The 11832-nt window shown below is 38.2% G+C and overlaps 1 protein-coding gene and 1 pseudogene across 1 annotated transcript; both read left to right on the top strand.

Annotated features, from left to right (window-relative positions):
* Positions 1–3702: 3702 nt before the first annotated feature.
* On the top strand, positions 3703–5234 carry LOC125202033 (transcription termination factor MTERF8, chloroplastic-like). Its single transcript, XM_048100346.2, has 2 exons — positions 3703–5047; positions 5102–5234. Exon 1 carries the CDS (start codon positions 3850–3852, stop codon positions 4990–4992), a length of 1143 nt encoding a protein of 380 aa, XP_047956303.1. The 5' UTR covers positions 3703–3849; the 3' UTR covers positions 4993–5047; positions 5102–5234.
* A 5894-nt stretch (positions 5235–11128) lies between these two features.
* Positions 11129–11832, top strand: LOC148932940 (uncharacterized; annotated as a pseudogene).

The raw sequence follows: 11832 nt of genomic DNA, 5'->3' as shown, positions 1-11832 counted from the left end.
AATTATCTTGAAAAGGAGAGAGTATTAGTTTGGTAATAAAATGTGAATATAATACATATTACTCCACTTTTTTTATTCCAAAATGTTAAACATTTTAACCTGGAAAATAACGGACGAATTAAAATAGAAAAAGGGAAGAGAGTCGATAAACTTAGAGCGTCTCCAATGGCGGACGTCGCGGTAGGACGACGCCGACGTCCGACCGGACGTCCGCCGTAGTGGCATGGAAGGGCGCCCACTCCCGTCCCCAACGCCCGTCGGATGGGCACGCCCGTCACCCCCACGGGCGGGCGGACATCCGCCGTAGTGGCGAAGGTCGGACGTCCGAGTTTGAATTTTTTTTTTAAACTCTATAAATAGGGCAGCTTAAACTTCATTTCATTTACACCACTTGTTTTGACAAGTTTCTCTCTCTAAATCTACAAATTTCATTTCTACTACAATGAAGTACAACAAGAACTCCCCCACCACGAGCGGAGAAAACACACCCACGATTCCCACCGGAACGGAGGGAAACTTTGAGGGGATGAATCCCCAAATGGCGGGGATGACGGGGATGGGCGGTATGCCGGGGATGACTCTCCAAATGTTCTACAATATGTACACTTGGATGAGTCAGATGAGTGGGATGATGCCCGGGGCCGTGGGGATGGGTGATATGCCGCCAAATATGGCGGGGGTGGGTGGGATGATGCCCGGGGCAGTGGGGATGGGCGGTACGCCGCCAAATATGGTGGTGGGTGGGTCGATGCAGCACAGGAGCCCGAAGACGCCTAGGGAATCTGTCTATCGTCCATATATAGATTTGTTGGCCAATGAATCCCCTAGTACTGTTCCGGAGACTTAGTACGCCGGCATCGAGACTTTCTCTTTTGAGGAGCTGGGAGCGGAGTTGGGGCTATCGCCGATCCGTGAGACTCCCGATGAGGCGGAGCCTGCTGCAAAGGGCAGGAGCAAAGGCAAGGGCAAGGCCAAGGGCGGGGGTAGGGGCAAGGGCAAAGTCCCGAGCTCTTCCTCGCACACGAGGACAGAGGAGGAGGAGGGTGAGGATGAGAATGAGAGGAGGACGATCTGGACCGTGTGGGAAAATGCCGCTCTTGCGAAGGCATGGATCGGTGTAGTAGAGGATCCCTATGTCGGGCCGAACCAGTATGTTGACCGAATGTGGCATCGCATTAGTCAGGCCTACCTCATAGTCAAAGCGTCTGGGGCGAAGCCTCGCACTTCCGAGAAATGCCAGAAATAGTGGCTTCGGTTGAAGCCTAAGCTCAGTCGTTTTGCTGCCCTCTACCAAAACAACATGCGCATGGCAACCAGTGGCATGTCTGAGGATGATGTGAAGAAACAAGCCTAGGCCCAGTACCCGGACAAAGAATTGAAGTTCAAAACATTTGACCAATGGGAGGCCTTTCTCGTGGTCAGGGAATAGCAAAAGTTTGCGATTGGTGTCGAATCGGGCTGGAAGCGGACGAAGATCAACTCTTCCGGTGAGTACAGCAGCAGTGCTGGTTCGCACGACCTCCCCGAAGCCGAGGAAGTGGCCCCGCTACCACGATCAGACTCTCGCCGTCATCGTCGCCCGATGGGGCAAAAGGCTGCACAGCGGATGGCGAGGGGAAGCGGCAGCGGCAGTGGGTCCTACGAGGTCAAATCGGAGGCCCCAGAAAGCCCAGAGAACGACCATCTCGCCCGCGCGCAGCTAACAAAGACCCTGATGCAGAGCACGAGTAGGTGGTATAGCGCGCATGATCCTGAGTTTAAAAGGCTGTGCAAGGATGTGGTAGACCAATGTCGGTACGATTTAGGGATGCCACTCATTGATGATTATTGCGTTGAGATTGGGGGCGGGGACGTCGGAGGCGGCAGCGGCACGGGCGACGGGGACGACGAGGAGGAGTGAGAGCCGAGGGTATTATGTAATTTTATTTTTAAATTATGTAATTTTTTTTTAATTATGTAATTATTTTTAAGTATTATGTAATGAAGTTTTCGAATTTTTCCGTATTCCGTGTCGACATTTTAATTCCGTAAATTTTAAGTCCGTAAATTAAATAATTGCGGGAAGTCCTAGTGCAGTGGGAAGTCTTAGTGATGTGGCAGTGGAATGGGAAGAGCTAGTGATGACGTGACAGACAGTTTTTGTGGGAAGGGCTAGTGGAAGTTCTAGTGGGAGGGGCGCCACCGGAGACGCTCTTATGATATTGTCCTATTTTGTGGACAAGACTAATAGATTTTGTGTGCGTCGTTTATACTCAAATTTATTGTGAAATAAAAGAGAAAAAAGAAAATTATTTGTATATAAATCCCTTTTTTCCGTTACATTATCTTTCCATTAAAATTTGATTTTTTTCCTATAATAAATCAGAAGAAAATGTTGATAATAAATCGTTGCTATTAATTACTCCCTCCGTCCCGGCTAATATGACACATTGCTTAGCCGGCACGAGATTTTAGGAGTTATTGGTTAAAATGTTTAATTGGGGAGAGAGAATGTGAGTGTAAGTATTAAAGTAAATAGATAAAGAAAGATGTAGTATATTTTAATAGGAGTAAGAAAAAGTGGTTTGGTGTATTAATTGGAGAGAGAAATTTACCAAAAAAAGGAAATGTGTCATCTTAGTTGGGACAAACTAAAAAGGAAAACGTGTCATCTTAAGCGGGACAGAGGGAGTACTACTATAATGAAAATGGCACTTTGGAACTGAGCTTCTTCACACTCTGCAATGGCAACGGCGCTCCTTCAAAAATCCTAATTCCAGTAGCTTCGAGTCCCTTGAGTTTGCAGAAAGTAAGTCGTTTCCGTTTCCGTTTCCGTTTCTCTCAACATGATTTGTTTCAACCGATTTGAGACGATGCCCCTGGTTTGTTTCAACCGATTTGGAGAAAACCTTAATGCCAAATGTCGAAATTTTGAAAAGGTGTAGCATACCAATGGAGCGCATCCTTTACTTCCTCTACTCTAGTCCGAGAGTTTTCTTCGCTAAGTCAGACACTATGATGAAATTTGGGGTCCCTCACACTAGTGATTTTTCTGAGTTATTCCTTTTTCTAATCAACAGATTGTTGGAGTTATGTACCTATTGTATCTCTTATTTATTGAATATCATCAAAGAGTGAGAGATATGCAAAAGATTTTTGTGCCATTTTGTTTATGATACACGGGGCTATCGTCGCCTCCGACATCGCACAAGGCTCGTTAGACCGGTGCTATTCGGGAACCCAACTGTCTTCTAAGAACCATCCATTAATATCACATGATCAATTGATTTGGGGGTGCAGTTGTGCAAACTTGGCCCTTACAACTTTGGTCGAGAAAGTATGGTTACAATATACAACTCGAGAAAGCATTTGTCGTATCGATTGCAATGGATGATTGACAATGGGGCCATTAAAGGAAGCACCTGCCCCGTGCACGAATAGGTGAAGGTTCTGTTTGGATTTTGTATCTACGTAGATGGTTTTTTTTTTAAGTAGTTCGAATTTTAATACAAATTTGATAATGTAGAGAGTTACATGTAAAAAAAAGTACTAGTTGAATTATTATTAGTTGAAAAGTAAAAGTCTATCTTATTTGTGGACGAGAGTATATAAATGGTGTGAGCGTCGTTTATGTTAAAATTATTCGTGAGATTAAAGAAAAATAAGAAAATTATTTATATATAAATCCCTTTTTTTATTACTCCTACATTATCTTTCTAAACACTTAATTTTAAATATTGATTGAATTTGAAACTGAGCTTCTTCACTCTGCCATGGCGACGCCGCTCCTTCAAAATTCCTAATTCCAGTAGCTTCAATTCCTTCGATTTCACAGGCAAGTCGTTTTTAATTCCTGCTGTTTCTCTCAACATGATTGCAATTGCACGTAATCATCTCTCCTCTTTGTTTATAAACCCTAATCCATTTCTCTGCAACTCAAATGTGCTCTCGTTTTCTACTCGGAGGGTGCAAACACTAATCCCTAACCCTGAGATCTGCGATTTATTGATTAATAAACTCCGATTTTCTCCTGAATCGGCTTCACTAGCTTCATCGCGTTTTCCGAAATTAAGAGATCCCCAAAGAGCTGATTCAGTGCTTTCGTTCCTCAAAGAGAATAGCTTTACGACTGCTCAGCTGCAGAAATTAGTAATATATGATCCTCGGATTCTAGGGTTTACTATTGAGGGTATTAAATCCAGATTGAAGGTGTTCCAAGATTTGGGGCTTTCTTCCGAGGAGATTGCCAAGATGATTTCCAGTAATAAGAGGATTTTACAATCAAGTATAGCAAACAAGATCATTCCCAATTTATCGTTGCTGAAGGGCTTGCTGGGATCCAATGACGATGTGGCCAGACTTTTGAAAAGATTATCCTGGTTTGTGAGACATGATTTGGAGAAAACCTTAATTCCAAATGTGGAAATCTTGAAGAGATGTGGCATACCAATGGAGCACATCCTTCACTTGCTCTATGGTCTACCGCGGGCTTTCGTGGTCAAGTCGGATATCATGAGGAAATCTGTAGACAAGGCCATCGAATTCGGGGTCCCTCGCACTTCAGTTGTTTTTATCTATGCTGTTTGTCTGTTTCACTCTACGAGCCAGGGGATGTGGGAAGCCAAGCTGCAAACTCTCCGTGATTTGGGATTTTCTGATGATGATGCGTTGGCAATGTTTAGGAAACAACCTACTGTTTTTAGAGCATCTGGAAACAAAATGAAGAGCAAAATTGAGCTTCTTCTTGGTACTGGGAAATACGGGGTTGCTAGTATAGTTGCTAACCCGGTGGCACTTGGCTACAATATCGAGAAGAGGCTTGAGCCGCGAATGCAAATTCTGAGACTTTTGGAGAGTAGGAATCTGATTGAAACGTGGCCAGGTCTTTCATTATTTGCTTCGTGTACGGATTATATGTTTTTTGATAAATTCATTAGGCCTTATTATGACAAGATTGGCGAAGAGTGCATCATCAAGAAATTTGTCGCAGGAAAAAAAGAGTTGAAGGTGTAAGCATATGCCTGCGGAGCTCAGTTTTTTAAGTAACACTGAATAGGTTAAGTAAAAGGTGAATAGATGTTTAGTGTCTTATTAGGCCTTATGGCGATGAGATTACCCGAAGGTGTATTTCAAGTAGCAATTGACTAGGTAAAATTAGGAGGTTTGAACCAGCTCTCAAGCTGTATATGTATGATGCTTATTTATCCATTCTTGTATATTTCAGCTTTTATTGCTCAAGAAGTATTTCTACTCCATATATTGTGTTAAACATGATTGCAATTGCACGCAAATGTAATTCATCTTCCTCTTTGTTTATTAAACCTAATTCATTTTCCTGCAACTCCTCAATCCACCTCTTTTCCACTTGGAAGCTTAAAAGACTAATCCCTATCCCTGAAATCTGCAATGTTTTGGTCAATAAACACCAATTTTCCCCTGAATTGGCTTCACTTGCTTAAAAGAATGTTTGCAGAATGTTGAGGATCGTTTCACAACTGCATATAATTCTCTTGCAGAAAAACTTATGAAGGATCTCATAAGCATGCAATATGATGACTATGTACGAGCATGTGATGGACATAAATAACATCTCTTCTAAGCTAGAAAAGTTAGATTGCAGGTGGATAAAGATTTCTTTGTCCAATTTATCTTAACTTCCTTACCTCCTTAATATGGACCATTCCAAATTGATTCACTATAAAAGATTAGTTGACTCTTAAAAAAAATAGGAAACGTATTGGTCTAGGAGGAGAGTCCATCTCATGTTCACATTGCAATCGAAGGAGCGTCTAAAGGATAATATTCATTCGAATTTATCATTCTTATGGCATAAAGGAACTATCATATTTCTAGTGAAATAATTAAGAGGCTTGTAAAGGATAATATTCTTTCGAATTTAGTCTTTACAGTTACTGTTTGTGTGGATTGAATTAAAGGTGAACAAACCAAACACAATAAGAAAAATGCCACAAGAAGCACTGGGCTCTTGAAATTATACATACAGATATTTGCGGACCTTTTGATGTCTCGACTTTTGGTGGAGAAAAATATTTTATCACCTTTATTGACGATTTGTTTCGCGTTATGGATTTATTTATTGCAAGAAAAATATCAGGCACAATTGAACATTTTATGACTGAGGATGAAAGACAATTAAGTAGAAAGGTGAAAATTATTCGATCTGATAGAGGTGGTGAATTTTATGGTCGTACCACTAAAATAAATCTATTACATGGACCTTTTGCCAAATACTTAGAAAAGCATGACATTTATGCTTAATATGCTATGCCAAGTACGCCTCATCAGAATGATGTTGCTGAGAGACGAAACCGAACTCTCATGGGAATGGTTAGAAGTATGATGATAATTCTACATTACCCATATTGTTGTGTGAATTTATGCTCTTATAACCGTTATTTATGTATTAAATCGAGTTTCTAGTAAGGTTGTACCAAAGACTCCCTTATGAACTTTGGACAGGTAGAAAATCCAATTTGCAGCACCTTCATGTTTGGGGCTGTCCAGCAGAAACTAAAATATACTCTTCGCAAGAAAAGATATTGGATTTTAAACACTTAGTAGTTACTTTATGGGTTACCAGAAAAATCCAAAGGGTATAAGTTTTATTGTCCTAATGATAGCATGAGAATTGTGGAAACTGGAGATATATGATTCCTTGAGAATGGTGAGATCGGTAGAAGTTCTAACACTCGTAATGGGGTCATTGATGAAATAAGGGTATAACCTTCTTCCTTCATTTTCTCAAGAATTAAGTGTGTCAAATATTGTTGAATAGCCTAACAATATTTGAATGACTAACCACTTAATGATGATGCCAAAGTCATTGAACATAGGTGTGGAAGAAGTATCTACAGGAGTGCCATTAAGGCGTTTTCTATGAAAACGAGGGTTGGCCATTTTTGATGACTATGTGATATATCTCCAAGAATCTAAATGCGATAGGGGTATGCATAATGATCCGGTTTCATTTTCACTAGCCATTAAGAGTAATAATTCTAATAAATGGGTTGATGCCATGATAGAAGAGTTGAATCTATGGATTTAATGAAGTCTGGGACCTTGTCGCATTGCCTGATGGACACAAGTGAATTGGGAGTAAATGGGTCTTCAAGACCAAATTCGACATGAACAGTTTAATCGAACGATTTAAAGCCAGACTTGTTGCCAAAGATTATACTCAGAATCGATAGCATTGATTATAAAGAGACTTTCTCTCAAGTATCAAAGAAGGGCTCACTTAGAATCATTTTGGCACTTGTAGCCCATTTTGACTTGGAACTACATCAAATGGATGTGAAAACTGCTTTTCTAAATGGCGATTTGGAAGAAGAAGTCTACATGAAATAAATTGAAGACTTCATTAAGAAAGGGAATGAAAATTTAGTCTGCAAACTTAAACATCAATTTATGGATTGAAACAGGCTTCTCGACAATGGTATTTTAAATTCCATGACACTATTACTGCTTTTGGTTTTAAAGAAAACGCCGTTGATCAGTGCATATACCTCAAGGTTAGTGGGAGAAAGTTCATATTTTTGCTTCTGTATGTTGATGATATATTGCTTGCTAGTAGTGACATTGGATTACTACATGACAATAAAATTATCTCTCTAAAAATTCCAACGTAAAAGATATGTGTGAGACATCCTACGTCATAGGATAAAAATATCTTGTGATCAATCACCTGTACTTTTGGATTGTCTCATAAAAGCTACATAGATCGAATCTTTTAGAGAGATATGGCATGAGTGCATATTCTCCAAGTGTTGTTCCAATTCATAAATGTGATAAATTCAGTTTGAATCAATGTCCAAAAACTGAATTAGAACCTAAAGAGATGGAAAATATTCCTTTGCATCTATTATGGGAAGTTTGATGTATGCTCAAGTCTTTACTACCAGACATTAGCTTTGCGTTCAAAATGCTAGGTTGTTACCAAAGTAACCCTGCATTGAACATTGGAGAGTTGCAAAGATGATAATGAGATACTTAAAGGGGACAAAAGATTATATGCTTATATTTAGGAAATCTGATCAATTAGAAGTGATTAGATATTCTAATTCAGATTTTGATTTATGTGTTGACTTTAGAAAATCAACTTTTGGTTACATTTTTCTTATGGCCGGAAGAGCCATGTCATGGAAAAGTGTAAAGCAAAGTTCTAATTCAACACCCACCATTAAAGCTGAATTTATGACTTGCTTTGAAGCATTAATGATTGCAAAATTTTATTTCAGGCTTTGGTATTGTCTCCTCAATATCCATGTCCTTGAAATTGTATTATGATAATAGTGCAATCGTATATTTCTCTAAGAATGACAAGTATTCAAAAGGAGCTAAACACATAGAATTAAAGTTTCTTGTCGTCAAAGATGAAGTTTGGGAACAAAGAATATCTATGTAATATATAAGCACACAACTTATGGTTGTTGATCCATTGACTAAGGCGTTACCGCCTAAGACATTTATGGAATAAGTTAACAGAATGGGTCTTGGGAATGGAAACGTCTAATCTTTTGTTTCCATGTTGGTTCAGACACTTAAGATATGAATATTTTGAATTCAATAAAGTTGTTTCTACTTTTCCTGCATATACTTATTATTTGATATGCATGTGTACGTTTTTAGTATTAATGCAGGAGGTCTTGAAATAAGACAATTACGGACACGGTGTCACTTTTAGATTATATTAGAGTGGATATTGGTGATGTGGTACATGGAAGGAACTATAACTATTGAATGATATACGCCCGCCATGACCCGCATTAGTAGTCTCTCTAATATAATACTTATGTTTGCCAATGATGAAAGTATTTATAAATCCAATATTATGCGCGCCTTATGTTTTTATGTCTATTTTTACTGTGGCTCTGTCAAGTGTGACAAGTGAAAGAATCGAAAACTTTATGTCCCGCATGTTCGCCAAGTGGGAGAATGTAAGTTTTATGTCTCACATATGTGACATGTGATAGAATCCTAAATAGAATTGGATCTTAATATAATACATTATTTGGTATAAGACACATTTTACCCTAATTATTTGACTATCAATTAATTATTGTCACATATCAATTAATTAAATAATCATATTATATTTCTCTAAAGAGAATATATGTTTATATATATATATATAGTCCTATTATCCACAAATCCACTCTTAAAGACCGAACCACCGAACCCTACCAAATTAGGGCTTTTAGATCTAGTTTTTTATGGATAAGATACATAAATTTATAAATTATTTTCGCCTTCATCACGAGCCTATTTTAATTCATCTGAAGGTAAATAAGTCATACTAACATGTTACGAAGATTTAACTTCGTTGCAGAACATATTACTTCATTCTAGTAGGTTTTTACTTCATTCTAGTGGATTTTTACTTCATTTCAGTACGTAAATGTGGTTTCGCCGTTGCGTGTCGGTCTTTCTCTCTACAATATCTATCACCAACGCCATGGCGCTAATATGGTTTAATAAACACATGGAATAATGTAATAAATTGTTGGAATGAAGTACGTGTAGAAGCATTTGAAGTACAGAATGAAGTAATAAACCTATATAATGAAGTAAAATGGGCTAGTAATGAAGAAGAAAAAAATTTCGCAGCAGCACATCTCATAAAAAAAACTAGATCTAATGGCCCAGATTTGGTCTCTAGTTCGGTCTTTAAAATTGGTTCGACATTGATCACAACTCTATATATGTGTATATATATATATGTATATATATATATATATATATAGGGGAGCACTAGGGCGCATCCTTAATTAGAGTGCTAACATACATCCAACCACGTGCTGCTATGTGGCACGAAAAATGCAATATTGTATATATAAAAATGCAATACACATTTGTGAAGTTGTTCATGCATTTCTGCAGATTGCATTTTAGTTATAGGAAAATTGCATTTTTAATTGTTAAGTTTTGCATTTTCACAAAATTGCATTTTATATTGTTAAGTTTTGCATTTTCACATATATGAATGCAATCCGTATAGATATAAAATGCAAATTAAACAGTCAATATCGAAAATGCAAAACTCAACAATAAAAAATGCAATCTTCATATAACAAAAATGCAATCTGTCGAAATTCATATTGCATTTTTCTGTATATAATATTGCATTTTTCGTGCCACGTGGCAGCACGTGATTGGATGTACGTTAGCACTTTAAAATTAGTTAGCATATTAGTACATCCCTATATATATATATATATATATGTAGGGGCGCACTATGGTCCATAAGGCAAATTCTGTCAAAAATCAAAGTAAATCTCAGCCCTTGGATCCTCAAATTAGATGGTTGTGATCATAATACCCGAGATACATTATTACACTAAAAGCGTTATATTATTAACTAGACTACATTATTAGACTGCACAATCTACATTATTAGACTACAACGTGTTACATTATTAGCCGAGCTACATTATTAGACTACACGATCTACATTATTAGGTGACACGTGGCATTAATCTAACGGTTACATTACAGGATCCAATGGTTGAGATTTGCTTTGATTTTTGACAGAATTTCACTTATGGACCTGATCACATCCCTATATATGTATATGTATATGTGCCGATTGATCACCAATAATTAGAAAAGATTGATTACATAATCTTTTTGTGGAATGAATATTCATTCCCCCTTGGCTATCAAGTAAAGAAACGTGCGTATATATTATTAAGATTTGATTAGAATTGATTGTGATCAACTAGTAATATTAGTAGACGGAAGATTATATTCTTGGTCAAAAAGAAACTTATTTACTAATTATTTTATGGGCCTCTTTGATGGAAAAAGCTTTTAGGGTTTGTCCTCTCTCTGCCTATAAATACAAGTGTGGTGATCCCATCAAATCACACACATTAAGAGAACACATAAACGAGGGAAAGAGAGAGAAACAAATCCTTGGAGTTGGAGTTGCGCCACTACGCCAAAGAAAGTCCGAGGAAGTTCATCTCCTCCTTCCTCAATCGCTTCCGCTATGGATCGCCAAGGTATGTCTCGATCCTATTATGTTTATGGTTTACGTGAAATACATGTTGTTCGAAGATATTGCTTTATTTATATTCAATTATGTAATCTTGAATATATGATTATAAATAATGTCCAATAGATCATTCCCAATTTATTGATGCTCAAGGGCTTGCTGGGATCCTATGAAGATGTGGCCATACTTTTGAGACGATGCCCCTGGTTTGTTGTATCCGATTTGGAGAGAACCTTAATGCCAAATGTCGAAATCTTGAAGAGGTGTAACATACCAATGGAGCGCATCCTTCACTTTCTCTACATTCTTCCAAGAACTTTCTTGGTTAAGTCGGATACTATGATGAAATCTGTAGAAAAGGCCATCGAAATTAGGATCCCTCACACTACATTAGCTTTTGTTTATGCTGTTGGTGTTTTTAATCATACAAGCGAACGGATGTGGGAAGTCAAGTTGCAAATTCTCCGTGATTTGGGGATTTTCTGATGAAGGTATAGTCGCAAAGTTTAGGAAGCAACCACATTTTTTACAGCACCTGGAGACAAATTGAAGAACAAAATCGAGTTTCTCCTTGCCACTGGGAAGTTCAGTGTATCCAGTATTGTAATTTTTCCGATAGCACTTGGCCACAATATCGAGAAGAGGCTTGAGCCGCGTATGCAAATTCTGAGACTTTTGGAGAGTAGGAATCTGATTGAAAAGTGGCCTAGCCTTTCTAGTATTTCTTCGTTGACGGATTATATGTTTTTTGATAAATTCATTAGGCCCCTTATTATGACAAGATTGGCGAAGAGTGCATCATCATGAAATTTGTCACAGGAAAAAAAAAGAATTGA

The sequence above is a fragment of the Salvia hispanica genome, chromosome 2 (assembly GCF_029641045.1).
Source record: "Salvia hispanica isolate PSC_SH4W2 chromosome 2, Shi_PSC_v1, whole genome shotgun sequence".
Classification (NCBI taxonomy): Eukaryota; Viridiplantae; Streptophyta; class Magnoliopsida; order Lamiales; family Lamiaceae; genus Salvia; species Salvia hispanica.
Note: the sequence above shows the minus strand (reverse complement) of the source record. Positions and strands in the feature narration are given on the sequence as shown.